We start from the raw sequence: 24,672 nt of genomic DNA, 5'->3' as shown, positions 1-24,672 counted from the left end.
CGAGCGCTCGGCGGGGCGGGAGGGGGAGGGCGCGGGCCGACAGGGCCGCCTCGGCGCCGGCCCCGGCGTGACGTCATTGGCGCGTCTCGGCCAATCGGGCGCCCGCGTCGGCCTCTTAAAGGCGCATGGGTCCTTTCCGTAGCTGGGCGGACAAAAAAGGGGGGGAGGGGGAGCCGGAGGCCACGCCTCCCGGCCCCGCCCCTCGCCATCCCCTTCCCTTCGGGGTGCTGCGGGACTTGGTGGCCAGGTGGTTTCACTCGCCAGTGGCTTGGCCTAGGAGAGGCGTTGGCCAAGCCGGTCGTGCAGACCCCGCCTCGCAGTCCGGGGAATGGCTCTGCCGCCTTGCTGCGGCCGAACGGGCGCTCCATGTGTTGGGTGGGGGTGGCGCTCCTTCCCCCTCCCAGGCCCCGCTTTCTCCTACGGGCCCGGAACTGTGTCCTATTGGCTCTTCCGAGATGTTGCTGGGCCCTGAAGGTTTCGTCCCCATTTTATTGATGAAAAGACAGAGTCGCTGAATACCAAAGGGATTTTCTAACGCGAAAGCAAGGTCAGTAACACTTCTCAACCTCCGCAGAGGTAGAAACTAGCTCTTTAGTTAAGACACTTTCCCGGGACATCGCAATGTGACAGTGGCAGAGCCAGCCACCAGCTCCTTTAACTACAACTCAAAATACTGTGATTATTGTTAAGATCTTAAACTGGGAGGGAGAACCAGCACCTGAACCCTTCCAAGAGGGGGAATTCGGAGCCATAATTGTCTTCTCTGTCAAATGGGGATTCCTATGCCTCAGAAAGTTGTGACAATTGAAAAATGACTATAAAATGCTTTGCACAGTGCCAAGCAAAGAATGAGCACTAAATAAACAGACTACAGACTGAAGGGACTGAACCAGCCAGACCAAAGGCATCTAGAAATTGCCAGTACTCAACCACTTTTGACTATAGAAACAGCGATTTCATATGGCCCAACATAATAGTTGACATGTATAGAAAGTTGTCAAGGGGCTCAAAGCCAGCTGGCAGTGGCCATGTAGGGTGGGCAGGGCAACTAACTAGAGGGCCAGTGGGGCCCCTGGGGCAGGCACTCCCATCCTAGTGTCTGCAGGGCCTCCGGAGTCCTCTATGGCTGCTCCTGTGCTCTGCTCTGAAGCCAGTTTCATTTCGAGATTTGGGTGGGATCTCAGCTCGATACCACACCTTCCTCCTGCCAGGGAGCATGTTGGGAGTGAAAGGGACAAATGACTCTTATCAAAGCAACTGTGCAAACTCCATCCCTGGGTGTCTTCAAGGAGGGAGAGGCCAGAGGGACCGGCAGCTGGTGTGAGTTTGAAGTCTCCTCCCTTGTCCAAACCACCACTCCCAACTCTGGTTGCAAATGTCTGAAGGGCAACTCTTTGAGTTGCCTTTCTTTATCTGAAGACTTTTCTTCCTGATAAACACTTAAATGCCCAGCCTCTTTTGATATGGCAATTCCACTTCTATAATTTTATCCTAAAGTCTGTGTGTGCATCATTTGTAAAGAGTGGACGTTACAAACAACGTGATGTCTAACAAGAGGGCATACATTGAATATAACATAGTCCCTAATATAATGAAATACTACATTTTAAATGATGCAAATGTATTTTTATTGACATTGGAAGATATCACATGTTGTTGGGTGGAAAGACAACTTTTAAAAAGTTATCAAGGGGTGGGAGGTGGGAGGGAAGTTCAAGAGGGAGGGGACATATACCTATGGATGATTCATGTTGATGTGTGGCGGAAACCAACACAATATTGTAAAGCAATTATCCTCCAATTAAAAATAAATAAATTAAAAAAAAATTATCAGAGGAATTCTCTGGTGGTTCAGTGGTGAGGAGGACTCCAAACTTTCACTCCAAGGGGCAGGGGGTTCAATCCCTGGTTGGGGAACTAGGATCCTACAAGCCACATGGCACAGCCAAAAAAAAAAAGTTATCAGTAGCTTGATGTCAATTTTAAAGAATTCATATATTTATGTGTGTATGTCAGAAGTGCACCATAATGTTAACACTGGTTATTTCTGGGTGGGGCAACTATTTTCTAATTCCCAAAAGAGACAATTATTACTTGTATACTTTTTCTTTGCAGTGTACTCTTTATTTCTCTTTGGTTTCTTAACACAAAAGGTATCTATGTGAAAGGATATGTTAGGTAGTTAGAATAGGGAAAAGGAGTCCAAAATGGCGGTGGCTGAAAGACCTGGAAGGGAAAACCTGCTAAAATAGAACAAAGGAAGGTCCGAGGACTGGAGTGAGAACCTCAGGTAAAACAAACAATGCTCCTGCCTAAGCCCAATTTGCATAGGACAGGCCCAGGGGGAACAAAAAAACATATAAAAAGAGGAGCCAAAGCCCTCTTCTCTCTCTCTCTCTCCCCCACACGATGGGGCGCTCTTCTTTTCCCCATCTTTGGATCGAAGTGCCCTCACACATCGAAGATGGATTTTCCTGCTATCATCTAAATAAATAGAGCTGTAACACTGAGCTGTAACAGTGATTTATTTAAGAGCTATAACACGGTCTGGCTTTAATGTCCATCACTCCAAATCTTTGTTGTGACAAGACAAAGAACCAAGGAGCATATACTCGCTTGACAGATATATATATATATATATATATATATATGTATATATATATATATATAATATGTAGTCTTTTTTTATGTTGACCATTTTTAAAAAGTCTTGATTGAATGTGTTACAATATTGCTTCTGTTGTTTATGTTGACTTTTTGGCCATGAGGCATGTGGGATCTTAGCTCCCCAACCAGGGTTTAAACCCTATACCCTTGGCATTGGAAAGTGAAGTCTTAACCACTGGACTGCCAGGGAAGTCTCTACTTAAAAAAAAAAAAATTTTAAGGCCCTTCCATGTGGCGTGTGGACCTTATTAATTGTTCCCTGACCAGGGACTGAACCCATGCTCCCTTCAGTGGAAGCGCAGTCTTAACCACTGGATCGCTAGGGAGGTCACAAGGATATATACTTTAAAAAGCAAAAGCAAACAAACAAAAAACAAACCCCACCAATTTACTGGGAGGAGATACACTCTTAAGGCTGAAGTTGAAAACTGGCAACCTACAGGCCTTACTCAGTACACAAACATGCTTTGTTTAATCCTCTCCATAATTTCCTAAAGATCACATTAGAAAAGAAGCAAGACTTGAGGAAAAGCAGTTTAAAATGCAGTTAAAAGCAGAGGACCACCAAGAGTGAGAGCTGCAGGTTGCTCCAAGCTACCAGTCATTGGCTGGAGAAAAGTCTCAAGGGCAGTTTTTGGGAAAATGTGGAAATATTTGCCAAGGATCTAGGCTGACGACGGCCCCCTCCCTCCTACTGAGTAGTGGACAGCCACAGCAAGTGCACAGGGGGACACAGAGGGCAGTGTCCCAGGGGAGCCAGCAACTCCATGAAGGACAAAGAGCTTCCACACCCAGCAAACCACTAGAACACACAATCTCACAGGATAACCATCTTCTACCAGAGCCTCATAGGATAACCATCTTCAACCAAAAGTAAGAAGCAGCATTCCATGGTAATCAAATCAGCAAACAGGCAGATAAGAATTCCCAAATACAGGGAATTCCCTGGCAGTTAGTGGTTAGGTCTCCACACTTTCACTGCCGAGGTCTCGGATTCAATCCCCGGTCAGGGAAACAAGATCCCACAAGCCTTGCAGCACAGCCAAAAACAAAAAACAAAAAACACCCCAAATACAAAATGTTACAGACCAGCAAAGGTCAGCAAACAATTAAGGAAAGTCAGCAGTCTGGAAGAAAGCTACCTGAGAACTAAAAAGTGAAAGGGAAAAGTTAACAGAATAAACAGAAGACTTTAAAAAATAAATAGCCCTGGAAAGAATACAGAAGATTCTGAACACATTAAGCAACAACCAATATGCAAAAGAGGCAAACAGAGGTCCTGGGAAAAAAATATGAACATAAAATTATGATTCTGTAGAAAAGTCAAGTTGAATAGCAAAACGACTGTCTGGAAAACACAGTCGTAAACTGAAAGACTGATCTGAGAATTTATTCCCAAAGACTGCCAAAAGGATAAAGGGAAATTAAGTGACGTGGAGGATTCTTCCAGCACCTGCCTAATAGTTCCAGAAAGGAAGAAGAAGAAACTAAAAGAGAGAGGGAAAATTGGAAAAAGGAAATAATTAAAGCAGCAGTAAAAGAAAATTTCCCAGTGCTAAAGAAGCAAACATTCCATATGGGTCAAACACAGGCTGAAGGTGCTGTAATAAACCACACCCAAAATTGCAAAGGCTTAAAACCACAAAGGTGTGCTTCTACTGAAAGCTACCTGTCTATTGACTCCACAGCCTTATAGGCTGATAGTGTGCTCTGCCGGTTAGAGTTGCCCAGACTCAGGCCACAGAGCAGCCACTGTGGCAAATGCTGCCCAGAAGGGATGTGTACTCACCACTCACCCGCCAGAACTAATCACATGGCCCCGCCCAAGCACAAGGGAATTAGGAAGTACAACACGATCATAAGTCCAGAATCCAGCCAGAAATATTTGGTGACCAGCACACACACACACACACACACACACACACAGCCAGAAATATTTGGTGACCAGCACACACACACACACACACACACACACACACACACACACACACAGGTGACCACTGATGACTATAGCTCTGGATTTCAAAGGCTTCCAAAAATGCAATACTATAGATGACTTTTGAAAGCATTATGCTGAGTCAGAGAAGTTGGACTTTAAAAGCCATATATTGTTTGATTTGATTTATATGACATCTGGGAAAAGGCAAGATGATAGGAACAGAAACCAGATTAGAGCTCGCCAAGAGTTAGAGGGTCAGGAACTAACTACAAAGAGGAACAAGGGAACTATCCGGAGTGATGAAAATATCTCTTGGTTATAGGTGGTGGTTACATGACTGTGTAAGTTTCTCAAAGTCCATAGAAGACTTCCCTGGTGGTCCAGCGGTAAGAATCTGCCTTTGCTGAGCAGGGGACACTGGTTCGGTCCCTGGCTCGGGAAGATCCCACATACCATGCGGCAATTAAGCCCGTGTACTGCAACTACAGATGACACCACCCTTATGGCAGAAAGTGAAGAACTAAAGAGCCTCTTGATGAAAGTGAAAGAGGAGAGTGAAAAAGCTGGCTTAAAACTCAACATTCAGAAAACTAAGATCATGGCATCCAGTCCCATTATTTCATGGCAAATAGATGGGGAAACAATGGAAACAGTGACAGACTTTATTTTGGGGGGCTCCAAAATAACTGCACATGGTGACTGCAGCCATGAAATTAAAAGACGCTTGCTCCTTGGAAGAAAAGCTATGACCAACCTAGACAGCATATTAAAAAGCAGAGACATTACTTTGCTAACAGAGGTCCATCTGGTCAAAGCTATAGTCTTTCCAGTAGTCATGTATGGATGTAAGAGTTGGACCATAAAGAAAGCTGAGTGCCAAAGAATTGATGCTTTTGAACTGTGGTGTTGGAGAAGACTCTTGAGAGTCCCTTGGACTGCAAGAAGATCCAATCAGTCAATCCTAAAGGAAATCATTCCTGAATATATTTATTGGAAGGACTGATGCTGAAGTTGAAACTCCAATACTTCGGCCACCTGATGTGAAGAACTGACCCATTGAAAAAGACCCTGATGCTGGGAAAGACTGAAGGTGGGAGGAGAAGGGGATGACAGAGGATGAGATGGTTGGATGGCATCACCGACTTGATGGACATGAGTTTGAGCAAGCTCCAGTAGTTGGTGATGGACAGGGAAGCCTGGTGTGCTGCAGTCCATGGGGTCGCAAAGAATTGGACATGACTGAGCCACTCAACTGAACTGAACCACAACTACTGAAGTCCTCATGCCTAAGAGCCCATGCTCTGCAATAAGACAAGCCACCGCAATAAGTCTGGGCACCGAAACTAGAGAAAGACCAAAAAGCAATGAAGACCCAACACAGACAAAAATAAATAAGTAAATATTTATTTTAAAAAATCCATGTAGATGTACAGAGTCGGACACAACTGAAGTGACTTAGCAGCAACAGCAGCAGCAGCATAGATGTATACCTAAAAAGGGTGAATTTCACTTTATAAATTATACCTCAAATCTTGGAGGATACAGGTTAAATGTCTTTTTCCTGCATAGGCTATGTTTGAAAGAATTACTAGAAGTTATTCTCCAGCAAAAGAAAAATTAAATTCAAGTAAGAGAAAGATGGGCTTCCCAGGTGGTGCTAGTGGTAAAGAACCCACCTACCAATTCAAGAGACATTAGAGATGCTGGTTTGATCTCTGGGTCAGGAAGATCCCCTGGAGGAGGGTGTGGCAACCCACTCCAGTACTCATGCCTAGAGAATCCCATGGACAGAGGAGCCTGGTGGGTTATACAGTCCATAGGGTTCCAAAGAGTCAGACACGACTGAAGTGACTTAGCACGGTGCAGAAAAGAAAGATATGAGACACAAGAAACAGCTTAGAGCAAACAAATGAAATCAAACTTAAAATTGAATTTTTAAATTATGATTTTTGAACATTTTTATAAACATAAAATAAAAAGTTTTGAAAGTTAAACCATGTTAGATCGCTTATTAAAAACTCTCTGCCAGCCTCTCACTCCCTGCATGCCTCCATGCCTACTGCCTCTGATTCTGGAGCTTCTCTGATCCAATTTCTAAGTTAATTTCTCCAACTGCTAAATATCCTGTCTGCAGCAGAAGGGAGAGAGGGGCAGTCGGCAGAGATTATGCAGGATGGGGGTGTGTCCAGAATTCAGGGGTGTAGAGGTCTGACTCTCTTATACACAGACTTTTTTAACCAAACCCCATTTTCTTTTCTTATTAAAATACCTACCTATGGGTCTGATCATACTCAATTCTTTTTTTTTTTAATTTAAAAAAAATTGGATTTATTTTTGTTTGCACTGGGTCTTCGAAGCTGTGTGCAGACTTTCTCTAGTTGTGGTGAGCGGGGGCTACTCTCTAGTTGTGGTGCATGGACTTCTGGTTACAGCGGCTTCTCTTGTTGGGGTGCACCGGTTTAGTTGAGCCATGGCATGTGGGATCTCCCTGGACCAGGGGCCAAACCTGTGTCCCCTGCATTGACAGGTGGATTCTTCCTGCCCGGCCCCCACTTTGCGCCCCCCCAACAAGGAATTCTTAACCACTGGGCCACCAGGGAAGACCTCTCCTGTCTACTTCGTATATGGTGGTTTGAGGCTTCAGATGTTGCCTTGTTTCACTAAGTACAGCTTTTCTGCTTCTGCGTCTTGTACTTGGGGTGAAAAGAAAAGGATGAACATGCCTTTACCACAGTAAAAACTAATATCTGAACAAGTTTGGTCTTTTTTGATTTGACTTACTTGCTAACATTGAAAAAATCACAACATGTCATATAAACGTGAGGGTGTTAGAATCTTCCTGAAGGATCAGAAGATCTGGCAATACTGGGCTCTTACTAGGTCCATATGGTAGAGGCTGGAGCTGAGGAGGGACAGTGTCCTTTAGACCCAGCCTGGCTCTCCAGTTTCCCCCAGTCCCCACCACTCCCTGTTGTTCCCAGTCTGCTTTGCTATTTCCATGACCTGCCTGGTTCCTGTAGGCAAAGTTTGAAGTCTCTACTCTGCTAAACCTTGCTAGTGGTTGTGTATCTCTCACTGGAACCAGTGAGGTGGAAAGCTTTCCTGTATAGACATGGGAGACAGACAGCCACAGAATAAAGTGAAGGTTACAGAAGGAGGAAGGTCCTACAGACCTGACTGAGGAAGGGGAGAAAATTAAGAAGGTGAGAGATCTCTGGCCACAAAACTTTCACAGCCTGGGGATAATTAATACTTGCTTCTCTGGGTTGTCGTGAGGACTGCCTGAGTTACTATATGGAAAGTGCTTCAAGAGTGCCTCGCACATAGTATGTGATGGTTGGTTGGCTATTATTATTATTTTTGCTTTGTTGTGTTGGGGAATAACTTACCTAAAGTTCTCTCTTTTTAGTGTATTGTTTCATGATTTTGGACGCACCTACTCCATCATGTAATCACCACCACAAGCGAATGTGGTGGGACTTCCCTGGCAGTCCAGGGGTTAAGATTCCATGCTTCCAATGCAGGGGGCACAAGTTCAATCCCTGGTTGGGGAACTAAGATCCCACATGCTGCCTGGCCAAATTAAAGAAAAATAAAAGATGTGGAATAGTCCCAACACTCTCTCACAGCACAGATTCCTTCTCAACCCCTTGCAATCAATCTCCCTTTCCACTCCAGCCCCTGGCAACCACTGATCTGCTTCGTGTTCCTATTGTTTTGCCCTTTTCAGAATGTCACATATGAATAAATGGAATCATTCAGTGAACAGCCTTGGGTCTGGCTTCTTTCACTTAGCATGACGCATCTGAGAGGCTTCCTTATTGCCGAGGGTGTCTGTAGTTCATTCCTCTTTTATTGCTGCATTCATCTTATGACTGTACCACAATTTAGGGCCAATTTAGTTGCTTCCAGCTTTTGGTGATTACAAATAAGGCCACTATAAACATTCACAATAGACTTATGTACATTTTCTCTTAGGTAAGTAGCTAGGAGTGGGATGACCAGGTTGTAGGGTAAGTTCAGGCTTAACCATATAAAGATCTGCCAAACTATTTTCCAAATGACTGTATTTGTTTTACCTTCCCACCAGCAGTGGAGGAGGGCTCTTGTTGCTCTGCATCTTCACTAGCACTTGGTATTCTGGCCTTTTCATCTATTCTAGTGGGAGTGTAATGGTATCTTACTGTGGTTTTAATTTGCACTTCCCTAATAATTAATGATGTTCAGCATCTTTCATGTGCTCATTTGCCTTCCATATATTTTCTTTGATGAAATTTCTATGCAAATATTTGGCTAGTTCTTTTTTGGCAGGGGTGGGGGTGGGATTGCTTTCTTATCACTGAGTTTTGAGAGTTTTTCATATATTCTAGATAGAAGTCCTTTATCAGGTAAGTGTTTTGCAAAGATCGTCTGCCCATCTTTTTTTTTTTTTTTTTTTCATTCTTCTAACAGTGTCTTTAGCAGAGCCTGAATTTTAAATATTGATGAAATTCAATTTACCAATTCTTTTTTCTACAGTTAGTGCTGTGATGTCACGTTTAAAAAATCATTGCCTAACCCAAGGTCACAAAGATCTTCTCCTGTGTTTTCCTAGAATCTTTAGAGTGACATTTTGGTCTGTGAGCCATTTGGAGTGAATTTTGTGATAAGATGTGAGGTATGGGCTGAAGGTCGTTCCTTTTTGCACAAGGGTGTCAAACTATTCCAATGTCCACTTTGAATATCTGCAATGATTTTTTTTTTCTTTTCTTTCTTCTTCTTTTTTTTTATGGCTGCATGGCATGTGGAATCTTAGTTCCCTGACCAGGGATCGAACCCGTGCCCACTGCAGTGGAAACGCAGAGCCTTAACCCCTGGACCGCCAGAAAATCTCCTGCAATGATTATTAACACTCTCAGGATTCCTGTTCTTGGGGTGGTGGGGTAACAAAGGGGCATCTCGGCCTCACACACATCCCTCAAACCTCACAGCTGGGGCCTGTGGCTGCTCTCTGCCAGCAGAGCAATTGGTTTCAGGTTGCTTTACCTCCTCTCTTTCTTCCTGAAATCTCTTGCATAAAACAAACCATGAAAGGGCAGGGGTGGCCTAGCGGTCTGGCAACGTCCCTTTGAAAATAAACAAGTGCAGAAACTGAAAGGCAGCGACCATCTCTGGGGACTACTTGGAGAAACAGTTTGGGGCCGGTGCATCCGCTGCGCGTGGCTCTCTGGCCCCTGGCAGGCGGCAGGTCGGATACAGGAAAGCCAAAGGGGATCGTGATTGCTTCAGATGTCACCTCTGGCCAAGGAGACCCCCGTGTCTTTGCAGGGAGAGGCAGGCTGGTGGGAGCTGCCAGAGTGCCATGGCTCAACAGCTCTGGGCAGTCTGCACAGCCAGCTTCACACCTCTAAGGGATATTCAGACACAGGGGGAGGCGGGGTGGGGATGGGGGTGTGTGTGGGTAGAGGGTGGAGAAATAGATGGCTGTGGGTTTGGGTTTTTTAATTTTTAAGCTTTATTGAGGTGTAATCTACTTCCCATAAAATTCACCAATTTTAAGTTTACAATTCAAAGAGTTTTAGTAAGTTCACTGTTGTTCTGGTTTAGTTGCTCATTGTGTCCGACTCTTTGCGACCCCATGGACTACAGCCCACTAGGCTCCTCTGTCCATGCAATTTCCCAGGCAACAATACTGGATGGATTGCCATTTCCTTCTCCAGGGGATCTTCCAAACCCAGGGATGGAACCCACATCTCCTGCATTGGTAGGCAAATTCACCACCGAGCCTCCAAGTGCCTGGGAAATCCCACGGACAGAGGAGCCTGGTGGGCTACAGTTCGTAGGGTTGCAAAAGAGTTGGACATGACTGAAGTGACTTTGCAACTTTAGCGAGTAAACAACTAGTCAAATAAGTTCACACACAGTTGTATAATTATCCCCACAATCCAGTTGCCTCAAATCATTCCCTCTGACCTCCTTATGGTCAATCTTTTGCTCCCAGCCCTAGACAACTCAGCCTCTACCTTGTCTCCATACTTTTGCTTTTTCTAGAAATGTCTTCGTATAAATGGGGCCATTACAGTCGTTAGTCACAGTGGGATGTCAAGCCAGAAACTAATGAGCAAGTCAGAGAGCCAGGATGCCAGGGACACCTGCGCTCGTGGCTCTTCCTATTTGCTGTGCCACTTCATGGGCACCACAGTATCTAACCTTAGTCTTCACATCTGTACAGCAGGGCTAATTGGTCCCCCTCTCACATTGGAGCTGGGGTGAGATGGGGTCCAATATCTTGCATATTCGTAAAACTCCATGGAGACTGAAAACAGACCAGACGCCCACAAGCAGAAGCGTGTCGTGACACCAATGACATGCAATATGGATGAATCTCACAAACATCTTACCAAGTGAAAGAAGCCAGACACAAAAGGGCACATTCTGTATGATTCCATGAATAGAAAGTTCAGAAAATGTTACAAACATTTAGAAAACATCTGTGCGGAGAGACATCAGAATAGTAATTACCCTTCAGAGGGCAGTGACTGCAAGGGGTGGGCAGGGGGCATCCAGAGAATAAGTATTATTCTGTTTCTTGATCCAGGTGCTGGTTTTGCAGGTGTACTCAGTGAAAATTCATTGAGCAACACCCTTTCATATCAATAAAAAATTCAGGAAAGTCTTGTATGGTACCTGGCACATTGAGCATGCGTGCAAAGTCGCTTCAGTAGTGTCTGACTCTTTGCCACCCTAAGGATTGTAGCCCACCAGGCTCCTCTGTCCATCGGATTCTCCAGGCAAGAATACTGGAGTAGGTTGCCATGCCCTCCTCCAGGGGATCTTCCCGACCCAGGGACTGAACCGCATCTCTTACATCTACCTGCATTCCGTAGTCAAGTTCTTTAACACTAGTGCCACCTGGGAAGCCCCTGGCACATAGTAGGCAATTATTATTGTTATTACCATTAGTGTCATTATTTTTTATCATATTCTTTCAACCACAAAGTTTCAACAGGGAAGTGTGGTCAAGTGCAGCAGTTGGCCAGATGGTAAATAGTTTCAACTTTGCAAGTCAGTCTCTATAGCAACTACTCAATTCTGCTGCTGTATTGTGAAAGCTGCTGCTGCTGCTGCTAAGTCACTTCAGTCGTGTCCGATTCTCTGTGACCCCCTAGATGGCAGCCCACCAGGCTCCCCCGTCCCTGGGATTCTCCAGGGAAGAACACTGGAGTGGGTTGCCATTTCCTTCTCCAATGCATGAAGGTGAAAAATGAAAGTGAAGTCGCTCAGTCGTGTCCGACTCTTAGCGACCCCATGGACTGCAGCCTACCAGGCTCCTCCGTCCAAGAGATTTTCCAGTCAAGAGTACTGGAGTGGGTTGCCATTGCCTTCTCCCAACTGTGAAAGCAGTCAGGGACAATGTAAGTGAATGAGCATGGCTGTGTGCCAATAAAACTTTATTTATAATAACAGCTGGGAGGCCGGATCTGCTGACCCTGGGTCTAGTGGGAGACAGGCTGGGTTCCAAAGCCTTCTTCACTGAGTACCTGCAGGACCCTGTTCAGCAACTTCCCTGGCCTCAGTTTTCTCATCTGTATGATGAGGAGGTTGATCCCTGCTCTAACTACCATTTAGGGTGACAAAGAGTTCAAATGAGCTCATACGTTGAGAGAGCCCTGAGGGAGAAAAGCGGAATTTAAGAGTCTCTTGAGATTCTTTGATGCAAAGCAGATTGTTATCTCTGGTCAAGTCTAAAGAGAGAAAGCCATTGACTCCAAGTCACCCAGGGCATCCATGAGTACAAGTGTCTGTCCCAGGGGTACACTAGAGGGAGATAGGACCCACAGGCCTGGTACCACATCCTGGTGCTTGCCTCCTAGAGGCCTTTCCCTCCAGGGCCTGTAGAGGCAGGGCAATGATGAAGGAGAGATGCTGGAAAAATGAGACTCCAGTGAGCTGTTCTTCTGCCTGAAGGTCCCTCTTGGGTCTGACATACACGGCCCCAGCGGAGATGCATCATCACATCGCCAGCCCTTTACTCAAGCCCTTTCCTTGGCCAGGAATGTCTTCCCTTTGCCTGTCTCCTGGTGGGGTTCTAGTCATTCCACAAGGCACCACTCAGGCTCCAGATCGTCTGGGGCAAGCTGGGCGGTACCTCCAGTGTCGGTCTCATTTGGAGGACAGGCGAGTCTTCAGGGAGCAAAGTGTAACTCAGAGGGCAAGCCCAAAGCAGCTGCAGCTGGGTGATTCTGCCTTTCTTGGTGCTTCATGGTCTAGCAGCTGGAGCTCTGGGGTCTAGAAGTGCTTGAGGATAATAACTACACTAATAATAGCAGTAACAACAGCGGTCACCATTTATTGAGATTTACTATGTGCCATGGGCTTCCCTGGTGGCTCAGACGGTAAAGAATCTGCCTTCAACACGGGAGACCTGGGTTTGATCCCTTGGTCAGGAAGATACCCTGGTGAAGGGAATGGCAACCCACTCCAGTATTCTGGTCTGGTGAATTCCATGGACAGAGGAGCCTGGTGGGCTACAGTTCATGAGGTCACAGAGTCGGACACCACTGAGCAACTAACACATTCAATTTCAGGGCCTGTCTGGAGCACTTTACATGTATTCGGTAATTTACATGTATTAATCCTCACAACAACCTGAGGAGGCACCATTATTCTTTCCATTTTACAGATGAGGACGCTGGGGCCCAGAGAGGTTAAGATACTTACTTGAGGTCACACAGCTCTGAAGTGCTGGAGCTCTGAGGATTCTAGAAAAGCCTGCTTCCAAAGTCCAAATCAGGTCTATGTTAGCCTCTATTTCCTTGTGCTCAGCTGTGAAACTTCCAAGTCCCTGTCACGTGGGAGCATTGAAAAAACAAAGTCTGGAGGAAAGAGACAGTCCTTCCAAGAGAAAAACAGGGTCGGAGCTACCATCTCAACAACCATCCCTCCTTCTGGATTTGTCCAGGAGACCCTCCAAGCTCTTGGATGGAGGGGGTAGGGGCTCAGGTAGGGGAAAGACCAAGTGAAAACTAACCTAAACTATCACAGGCATTTACTGGCTCAAGAACTTGAAAAGTTCAGGAGGGCTGGTTTCAGGGCCAGCTATTGACTTCCCTGGTGGTTCAGTCGGTAAAGAGTCTGCCTGCAGTGTGGGAGACCTTGGTTCAAGCCCTGGGCTGGGAAGATCCTCTGGAGAAGGTAATGGCAACCTACTCCAGTATTCTTGCCTGGAAAATCCCATGGACAGAGGAATCGTAGGCTATAGTCCATGGGATCACAAAGAGTCGGACACAGACTGAGCAACTTAACTGGGGAAGGAAATGGCAAATTACTCCAGTATTCTTGCCTGGAGAATTCCACGGACATAGGAGCCTGGTGGGCGACAGTCCGTGATTGGACACGACTGAATGACTAACACTTTGGGTCCAAGTGGTGCTCTCAGGAAGCTCACACTCACGGTCTTTCAACTCCCTCGTCGCACCTGTGTTGGCTTCATTCTCTGGCAGGCTTCTCTCCGCCTTGGAGTGAAGGTGGCTCCAGCAGCTCCACTTAACAACTCCAGCCAACACTCTAGGGGAAGTGTTTCCCAACAGGTCCCACAAAAATTCCAGGGCTGACTCTCATTGGGCCAAGTGATCATCCTTGAACCAATTGTAGTTGCCAGGGAGAGGGACCCAGATCGCCCAGCCATTCTTGGGGCTGAGAGTGGGTCAGGGGGACCCCTACTGGAAGAAGAGGGGAATGCAACTGGCAAAGGCAGCCAGTGTCTACTATGAGCCTCTGGAGGAAAATATGCATTCCTTAAGAGGCAGGTGAGGGATAAACTTGGGTGTTAGGAATTCAAATCCCTCCTTAGCCCAACTGCTGACTTCTGTTACATTTGTTGTGGTTCAGATTTGGACCTGCATCAGAGCTTTGTCTGCCTGACTTCCCCTCCTCAAACTTGTTCCCACCTCACCTGGCTGCAGTGCTCATTGCCTTCACATCACCTGGGGGCACACGGGCCTTCTTGCCAACTCCTCACCTCCTGCTTCACCTACAGTCTAGTTCCATAGTTGCCCTGCCCCCACCTCCTGTCTGGCTTTTTCCAGTCCATGCCATTCACTAGCAACGCCACCCCCAGTCCAACAGAGCCCTGGCTCAGAAACCTCCAGCCACTCCCTAGCATCCACAAGGCAAAATGAACTCCTGAGCCCCATGCCTGGGCTTCTTCCACCATCCTAGGAGCCTCCCTGACCTCTGCCATCAAAAATGCACCTCTCCCCAATTCCAAACTGTCCCCAGCATCCTAGTGTACCAGCTTATCTGCTTAGAGAGAAAGGGTCAAGTTGGAGTCAATGCTGCCCAGGGCTCAGTACACAGATGGTGCTCAAGTGATACCTGTAAAGTCCAAATTTCCAGTCCTTGGACATGACTGCTCCTTGATGAAGGGAGATGAGAGGAAGTCAGAAAGCTCTACAGAGACAGGGAAGCTGAGAGAGACAGGGAAGATAAAGCAGAATGCCTGAGACAAGAATGGCAGAGGGAAGGGGAGAGATTCAGAGATGAGGATGAGTCTGGGAGGAAGGGACCTTCATCTAGAGTTGGAGACCCAGGGAACAGACCTCAGGGATACCAGAGGGCGAAATGTGCCCGCTAAGGCACATTTTTTTTTTTTTTTTTGGTTAAGCAAACAAGGTCCCTATGATTTATGTTTTGTTAGGATGAACTTTCCATATCAGGAGTTTATTTCGCTGAGCAACCAATCCCGGTAAAAACACTGGAACATGTTAAAAAGGAACGGGGTGGGGAGGAAAGTCAGACAAAACAAAAAGGAGAATGTCTGCCTCCAGGCCGGTCAACACGGGTGACTTAGAACAGGGCTGCTAGAACAATTGTCCCACCCCTTCTGTCCCCAGCTGATGGTTCACCTAGGGCCAGGTTTCAGGTGCAAGAGGAAAAGCAGAGACTGGACAGAGAAGAAAGGAAAAAGTCCACTGGGGGAGGGAGTCTGAGCTGGAGAGTGAGAAAGAGCCTGAGTTGTGGGGGAAAAGGCCCTTGGGCGGTTCTGGATCCAGCCTGACCACGAGTCACTAGCTGTTAAGGCAAGTCAAGACAGAGTTGCAAGTCACCAAAGAATCGACCCCTGAGCCCCTGCCATGGGCCAGAGCCTCCTGAAACCAGGGACACCACCAGGACGCAAGATGGGGGGCAGATGGCCTGGCTGTAACTTATACCAGGGTTCTAACTGGCTACCAGCTCAGCTTCCCACAGCATGTGGGAGGCCACAGTCCCAGCGTTCAAGTTGTGTACAAAGTCAGGGCCACGCCGCAGACACCAGAGCAGCCCGCTCTGTGAGTAAAATCTCACAGGATTTTACTCTTTATCACAACGCTCCAAAATCACATGGTGTTCATGATTTGAATTTTTCTTTTATTTTCTGAAATGGAACCATTGTACATTGTACAAACCATATCTACTGATGGAATAAATAAGTGAAAAATTATACTGCTGTACAACACACCAAAAAAAAAAAAAAAAGTCGTAAGGAAAAAAAAAACAACAATTAGGTAACGGTGAATAAAAAGGTCTTTATATCTCTAACCAGGTCCTTGGCTGATAATGGAACATTCCAAACCATGACATCGTTGGTAATGGGAGGTCACCACCTGTGAGTCAGTCTTCCGCCTTCCGGTTATGGGTGTAAGTGCCAGCACTTTGTGGAATGTGTAACCGCAGCACCCCCCACTTCAAGATTTGCGGGGAGCTAAGTTTGCCCTGGGAGCCCTTTAGGCTGCGGGGCCCGGTGATGGCGGAAGGCATTCGCTTAGGACCCCCGCCTCTGGCTCGGCCGGCTGAAAGGTCTTAGATTCCATGGAGGGAGGGGGGGCGAGGGGCGCAGGATGGCGTGGGGAAGGGCGGCAGCCCCGAGGAGTGGGCCGCGTCGGGGAAGGAAGCACATGTGGGTTTTCGCAGTCTCGTCATCCCGCGTGGAAGGCCGTCCTGGCCGGCGTGGATGGGGGCGCAGGGCCGCTGGCCGCTCTGCCTGGCGTGGCCGTGGCGGGGCCCAGTCGGTCAGGACCCCTGGCCCGTTTCCTACCTTCAGGCACTTCAGAGAAAAACTAACGACAGCCTCCTATCCTGGGCGTCCTCTTTTGTTCACCCTCAACCATGTCCGCTCCCCTTGCCTGTCGAGGGGACCCTGCTGTTTCCACGGATGCCTGTGTTGTGATTCGTCTTCGGCTGTCTTGCTTACCTCTCGTTTCCCAAAAAAATAAAAGAGGAGGAAATAGATATCCAGATTCATCTTTCATCCAAATGGAGTTTTGCTGCAAAGAAAGGAAGTTAATTCTAACTCTAGGATCTGGAGGTAAAGCCACCTTGAGATACGCTGAGAGGTAACACAGAACACAGTTCTCCGCAGAACTGACTGCCTGAGGGGCAAAATTGATAAGAATTTTTTAAGACAGAAACCTTTCGGCATCGCTAACTTCAACATGACCATTTTCAAAGTTTGTGTGTGTGTGTTTTGTTTTTTTTCCCCCTTCCCTTGCTTCAGGAGACATGTTTGCATGAGGTATTTGAAATTCAGGAACATTTTGATTCTTCTTGAAGTGCAGGAAATAGATTGGCTCCCTTCAAAAACAAAGAAGAGCCTCACCCTCAGAAACGCTTAGAAAATGGAGTCTGGCAGACACTCCCCATGGTGGTCAGGAGAGAGATCCACACGTGAAAGGTGGTACTTGAATATATGCACCAATTGGCCGAAACAGAAACGAAAACGAACGAACAAACAGAAAAAAAAAAAAAACCACCAACAAAACCCGGAACCCCCCTCCCCCCTCACACAACTCAAAGGGAGTTGGAACTCCAGTGCAGTAAAGAAAGCTCAGGAGAAGGGTTAAGGGTCTGAGGAGTCCGTATAGGAATTAAGAGCAAACCAAGCCTCAGAACCAAACAGTGAGGCAGTTCATCCAAGGTGGGGGGCGTGGGGAGAAGAGGTGCTTCTCCGTTTTAGTGACAGGAAGTCGTCCCAGTGCAGGCAGAGGGTGGAGGCGGGGGAGGGACCCCAGGGCCCCCTTTCTGGAGGAGTGCAAAGCTCTCCAGTTGCTCGGGGGGCCTCATTTCTGGCCTTCAAGTTCCAACCCTTAAGGCCTGCTCCCCCGTGGGGACCCTCGGAGCATCCTGGGAAAGAGACGCGATCCAACTGTTGGCTCCAGGAGTCGGAACAGTCTGCAGAAAGCCAGTGGACTCTGGATTTCGGCCGACTGCAACCTCACCTCCCCCGCGGGTGGGGCCAGGTGGAGCTGGGGAGGTAGACTAGGGCAGCAGGTGACTGTGGATTTGAAATCCAAGCAACGTCCTGTGAGAGAAAGTTCAGCACCAGCTAATCCTGCCGTCTGCTCCCGGCCTCCTCCGGCCCTTTATCATCTTAAGGAGACCATCCTGCCATCAGCCGCAGAAGCCAGTCCGTCTTCGGAGGTGTGGGAGGTTGCCATATGCGGGGGGGAGGGGCTGAGGGGGGAAGTGCCAGAACAATCCAAGGGCTCTGCATGTCCCTCTGGGCAGCTGCGGGCTTGGAAACACCAGTTCAGATGCCCCAAGCAAGCCCTGGGGACAATGCCCAGACATCTGAGACTCCTCGGACCCTGGAGGCTAGCTCTGTCCCCAAGCAGGGCTCAGGGTGTATCTTGCAGCCTCCCAGCTGCACCTGGAAACCAGCTGGCCTGGGAGGTCCTGCTCTTCTGTGGCCTCAAGCTCTCCTTCTCCCTGCCTGGTCCACTCCAGCCGAAGTCCTGGGGCAGGGAGGAGAAAGACGCGAGGACTGGAGCAATGGCTGCCTGACTGAACCAAGAGGGCACTTGTAAGGGGAGATGCAAAACAACCAGAAAACATGCCAGAGGTCACCTCAAGGGCACAAGGCACAAAAAAAGAAAGCGGAAGGAGTATCGGTTGAACAGTGAAAAGCCCCGATGAAAAAGCGAATTCCTGATCAGTACCACCCTCAAATAGCTTATATCATTAAATAGAGGAGTGGGGAGGAAAAATAAAATAAAAATACAGCAGCAACACAAATGTAATCTTGGCTTCAGAGACAGTGTCCAGACGCTCCTGAGCTGTCGACCCCGCCTTCCCCAGGACAGTCACTTCAAGATTCGAGTGTTTCGCTTCACAGCAGAAAGTTCTTCAGTGTCTGAGAAGTTACGCCGTTCTAGGTTTTCTTGGATTTGCACTTGGTAAACTTGTTAAGTTAGTAGTTCCCTTTACACCCGACAGGGATCTGCTCGGGTGAGGTTGTTCAACAACTAAGCCTGCTGATGGATCTCCCGTGAGACGTGGATCAGAGGACTGAACTCGGCGTCTACATCTCCTCGGAGTTCTGTTGCGAAGCCTCCAGTTTCATCTTTTTGGAGGGTGGCACTCCTTCCAGGTCCTTGGGGTTGGTGGGTTGGAGGGAAGAGGAAGAAAAGAGAAACGCAGGTTGACACCCTGGGACAGCAACTCGGGTCAGCTGGGAGTTACAAGTCAGCCCAGGAAGGACTCGAGGGTGGGCATCTGAGGTTCTGATCCCCATGGCCCTGGCGTGGACTCGAAAGGGTTCACGGACCCACAGGGAGCCTCACACCCGAGCTATATTCACCTATATTCACCACGTCACCTGTGTCTTCTAACTGCTCACCAACTGCAGGGTAATCATATATGGAGTTTTAAGTTTACTCTCCAAGATCGAAGGTTAGACCAACGGCTCATCCAGGGCTCAGCACAGGTGCCTGGCCTGGGGCAGACACCCAGCGTTTATGGAATGCATACACATTGGTTATTCGGGGGGGAAGGGTCTGTAGTGCCACCAAATTCCCAAGAAGTCCCAGCACTCAAACACACACAAAAAAGTTCGACACTCACTCACCTACTTCCCCCTTGACTTTCTCGCTCTATCATCCCAGCCAGCTCCAAACTAACGCATCCCCCGAGCCCACCTCCTAAGGACGCCCATCCTAACCAGCGCTCCCACGGCTGGTGACGGCCCTGTCATCTGCCTGGGACACAGCTGGATGGCGCCCTGGAGTCCTCCCTTCTCGCCACGCCTAACTCTGTCTCCAGAGACCCTCGGCCCACCCACTTCTGCCCTTGCCAGCCACCCCATCCACACCGGAGCCTCCGTCCCCTGTCTGGCTGGCGCCGCAAGCTGCTCCACGGCCGCCCCACCCAGCCTTCAGCAGAGCTCAAGAGACAGTTTCAAAGCAGAGATTACAGAGAGCACAACACTGACCTCGGAACAGAGTCCCAGCTCCTCATCAGGCCAAGAAGAAGGCCTCTCTCCCTCCCCTTCTCCCTCCCCTCCTCTGTATCTGCCTGGCTCCAGCCTCCCTGGCCGCCCCTCCCGTTCCTCAGGCTGGCTCCTGTCTCCTGGCCTGTGCACCCTTTTCTCTCTGCTAAGAGAGCCTGCCCTCGCTGCCCTCATTTCTCACCCTTCCAAGTCCTGCTCTCATCTCACTTGTCCCTACCTGTACCAACTAGGAGGGTTTCTTTGCATCACCCTGCTCCCGTCCTCCTACAGCTCCAATTGCAATCCACTGGGGTCTGCTGTCTCCTGAACCCATCCTTCCTGTCCCTGTGAGGACAGGAACCATGTCAGTTGGCTCACACTGTCTCCCTAGGACCCAGCTGACTGCCCAGTACACAGTGGAGGCCCAACAGGTGCTAAACAGAGACCTCTGGGCCTTGATGGATGAGGTGAGTGAGTTTCCTGAGAGTTGATATGGCAGGAAGGCAGGAACAACTGCCCCTGTCTTTCCCCTGCCTTTTCCTCGTGAAAGTGATAAAAGCTCGGTATCAACGTAACAGGACCAAGTGGGTCGCTGTGCCTTCTGAGGAAGGGGGATACCATTCAGGCCAAGTGTCCACAAAGCATTTGCATGGTGGGGACAGTGAATGAGCATGGCAGCGGACTCTGGAAAGAGGACAATTGTCCCGTGAAAGAGAGGGAGCAGGAGGGAGTGCCTAGAAAAGGGGATGGGGAACCTTTTTTCTTTTTTAAATAGGCAAGGCTGAACGTCAATGTCAAGCTCTCTGCTTCAGGACAACACACCCTCTGTCTTGCTCACAAACCAAGTGGCTCTGGAGACAAGCGGCATGTCTATGTGAGCGTGAAAACTGTGGAAGGGTCCCCATTTCAGGTCTGGGTCCCCTGACATGGGAGTGGAGGTGGAGGCCTGTCAGAACAGAAGACCCCTGGACTTTCCAGATGCCGGCGGGGAGCACCAGATACCCCCAGGGTGTGGATCAGCATTTTGAGCTGATCTTTCCTCCTCTGAGTTCAAGAAGCCAGGAGATGCCAGCCGCCATCCTGGCCTTTACCAATTCTATCTGAGGACTGGATTTGCACTGTAATCAAATGGGCTCATGCTCCGTTGGAGGTCCTGCCTGGCATCTTGCGCTGTGAAAACGTTTCTTTATTCTCTATCTGGACGTGGTCAACACACGTTAACAGCGGCATACCAGGCCGTGCATCTGCCACTCCGGAATTATTAAAACCTTTCGAGACACTCGGGTTTTGGCCGGTTTTCTGCCACTGCAAACATGTTTCTCATCAACACTGTCCTGTCTTTGGGCCTCTGGAGGAGTGCTGGGTAGGCTGACACAGGGTTGTGGAGCCAAGGGTACCAGGATGTGAGGGTCTGAGAGTCTCTTCCCCTTGAGGAAGGCCTGGTTGAAGGCTCCCTAGAGTACAGATCAAGCTGTTCCCCTTTCTCTGCTGCTACTTGTTTTCGGTTTCTCCCCAGGTGTGAAAATACTCAAGTGGAAATAGTCTTATTAGCTGCAGTTTTGATACCCCTGAGTCCCCAGACCTCTTTGATGAGCACAGAGGACGGACAGTAAAAAAATCACAACAGAAGCCGAGGCAACGCTGGGGTCTCTCCTGTGCCCAGCTGTGTGTGAAGTGCTACCCATATTCTCTCCTCTTGTCCGTGTTCTGGCCCCAAGACAGTCCTGTGATCTCACCATGGCAGCGAGAGACCCTGAGGCTCGTGTGTGTGTGTGTCAAGTGGAGAATCTGGGATTCGAACCAGGGACATCTGCTCCCATCAGCAAGGCCACCTACATCTGCACTGTCTGATTCAGACTAGATTCCGGCAAACTGTGATAATCTGGAAAGCAGACCAAGTAGGGGGGAGCGTGGTCAGGTGCAAAATTCCAAAGGACGGTTCGTATAGCATTTAGGAGTCTGAAGACCTATCTTCCCAGCTCTAAGGGAAGTTGGCTTTGGGTCACTGAGCCTGGGCAGTGCTCTGTGGACCCAAATAAACAAAGTGATGAAGCTAAGGCTGGGATAAAGGACTGACCCCAAGGGGGGACCTGTGTGTCTTCTCTACTGCAACCCCAGTGACCAGACCAGCTACAGGACACTCATGGATCCTGCTCAATGAATACCAGACAGTTCCAATCATCCAGAGAGCAAACGAGGAAACAAAAACAAGAAGACACCTTTCAACGTACCCCCAACACCCCAGTAGGCTCCTGGCTGAGCTGGCTGCCCCTCTGAGACCTCGATTGAGGTACCTGAGAGATTGTGGATGTCTCTGCAGCCAGGCCCACATCTCCAGACGGCTGCCGTTCGACTTGCTCTGAACTGTTCATCGAGTTTTCCATTGAAGACTGTGAATTCTGCTCGTCGGAAGCATCTGAGGGAAAAGCAAGATAACAGAAGCTGTTTTCAGACACGGGCAATACGGAGCCAGATGAACCACTTACTAAAAATACCTGGAACTGGGTAAGTTAGGAGGCCAGGCGGTCTGTCAGGACTGCAAGGAGCTGGGGGGCTTGGGAAGCCTCTTACTTATTTTTTAAAGGATGTCATTTTAAGCAGCCAGGCCACACTTTGGCACTGGGGACTCTGACCCTTTCCCTTCTCCTATTACCTGCCAAGTGCCAGGAGAAGCCACGTAAAGGATGCTACCAGCTTTATGCTGTGTGCATCTGGTGCCCTCTAGTGGACAAAGCGTGCTCCAACCATCATGGCTGCAGATGCCTCCCTCCTTCCATTGGCGGAGTTCACAGAGGGAACTGTCCCTTTGTAAACATTTCTCTTAGTAATATGTATATTTTTCTGATTGCCATTGCAAGAGTCAAAAAATACAGGGGGGGAGTGAAATCAGCAACTACCTCATGTCACCCACGGCTGCCACGCCACTAACATTTTAGGGGATCTAGCCCTATTTTTCCAGATGTTTCTCCCTACATGCACTTCTAGTTCTGCATTCTCCCCAGATAGGGATCTCACAATATTTGGCAAGAATTCTGCACGTCCTTAAAAATTCTATAAATATTAGAGCCTACAAGATGGCTGCACAGCATCCTATCAGGCCGTCACTTACATTTAAAGTCCCTGTTTGGCTGGTCATTTGGGCTCTGTCTCACACACCGGTCTCCCTGCTCCCCCCACCACGTTCCATTAGCAGAAGGAAGGTGCAGGTCTTAGCAGGCTGTGTGAGGTGGTGCGGCTTTGGAAAGAGGGAGCAGCCATTGCACCTGAAGCTTATTTTAGGCACAGAGCGCATGGAAGGAGCAGCCGCATCCCGCCCAGGGCCCTGCTCTGCTTGCATTCAAGATACCAACAACATATGTCACCCTGATTTGTAAAAAAAAAAAAAAAGAAAAAAGAAACACACTAAAATATTCAAGAATGTTTTATGTTCTGGGGTTTCTGAGATAGAAGCACAACAAAGGGAAAAATCTCCTAGGTCTAAGTTTTCTCTTTCTCTCTTTTTTTTTTGGCCATGCTGTGCAGCCTGTGGGATCTTAGCTCCCCGACCGGGGATCGAACCTGCACCCCTTGCATTGGAAATGCAGAGTTTTAACTACTGAACCACCAGGAAAGTCCTCAGGCTTAATTTTTAAAGCAAGCAAGCAATAAGAGGAAGGGGCGGGGAGAAGCAGGCAGTATTCCAGAGCTTGAGCCCGGCAGGGTACAGAAGGCTGGGGAGCAGGGCGGCAGGAAGGAGCTACAGCCCTCCTTCCACAGAGGCTGAGCCCTAGTATACCCCTCCCAGTGAAGGTGCCACTAACACAGACTCTGCTCCCCCAAACCAGCAGCCCTGAGTGCTCAGGGCAGTACCAGGAGACCTGACACCCTGCCACGGTCTGAGCTGGGTTCTCCTGACGCCATCAGGAGGGTCAGGGGGTCCGGGGTCCACCACACCAGGACCCCTGGGCTCTTCCTACAAGCTGGTGTCTGGGCGGGGAGACACAGGGTCTAGAAACAGACTGGGGCTTTTTTAAAATTATTTAATGTTTATATATTTTATTTGGTTGCACCAGGTCATAGTGGCAGTGCACAGGATCTTTAGTTGCGGCACGTGGGGTCTAGTTCCCTGACCAGGGATCGAACCTGGGGCACCCAGCTTTGGGAGCATGAAGTCTTAGTCACTGGACCAGCAGGGAAATCCCAGACCTGGTTTCTAATGCTGCCTCTGCTGCTTGTTCCTATGAAGCTGGGCTCCCTGTGTCAGACCCCCACCTTCCATAAAGTTGGGGTTGACAACAGCTGTCAGGTTGAGTTGCTGTGAAAATTAAATGGAAAGATGGAAAAAGAATCCAAGCGGCAAAATAATCCCATGTGGGAGTAGATGAGGGATCATCGAGGGCAGGAAACCAAACTCCCCATAAACCTGCCATTTCTTTGGTAGTTCTAGCTTTACCTTTAAAAACCATGTTAACAGCAGTTCCTCAAAAACACAGAATTCCTATATGACCCAGAGATTCTACTTCTAGGTGTAGCCCCACAAGAATCGAAAACAAGTCTTCAAGCTGATGTTTGCAAACAAATATTCACAGGAACATCACTCACGATGGCCCAAAGATGGAAACGGCCCAAATGTCCATTAACAGATACGCAGATAAACACAATGTGGTCCACCCACACAACAGAGTATTATTCAGCCATGAAAAAGAATGAAGCACTGACACAGGTTACTATGTGGATGAACTTTGAAACAAAGATGCTGAGTGAAAGATGTCCGTCAACAAAAGACACAGGTTACATGACTCCATTTCTATGAAAGGACCAGGAAAGACAAATCCATAGAGACAGAAAATACAGATTGGTGGAG

The 24,672-nt window shown here is 48.4% G+C and overlaps 1 protein-coding gene across 2 annotated transcripts in view; it reads right to left on the bottom strand.

Moving 5' to 3' along the window:
* Nucleotides 1–15,977: 15,977 nt before the first annotated feature.
* BCL7A (BAF chromatin remodeling complex subunit BCL7A) overlaps nt 15,978–24,672 on the bottom strand; it is a 30,966-nt gene continuing 22,271 nt past the window's right edge. The window contains exons 6-7 of one of the 2 annotated variants that reach the window (XM_065904884.1): nt 22,061–22,245; nt 15,978–18,995 (exon numbers count right to left, since the gene is read on the bottom strand). In XM_065904884.1, the coding sequence (XP_065760956.1) occupies nt 18,924–18,995; nt 22,061–22,245 (257 nt within the window). In that variant the 3' untranslated portion in view covers nt 15,978–18,923. The remainder of the gene's footprint in view (nt 18,996–22,060; nt 22,246–24,672) is intronic. The other variant, XM_065904885.1, reaches the window with a different exon arrangement.

Source organism: Muntiacus reevesi, chromosome 13 (assembly GCF_963930625.1).
Source record: "Muntiacus reevesi chromosome 13, mMunRee1.1, whole genome shotgun sequence".
NCBI classification, from domain to species: domain Eukaryota; kingdom Metazoa; phylum Chordata; class Mammalia; order Artiodactyla; family Cervidae; genus Muntiacus; species Muntiacus reevesi.
This window is presented reverse-complemented; position numbering and strand designations above follow the sequence as displayed.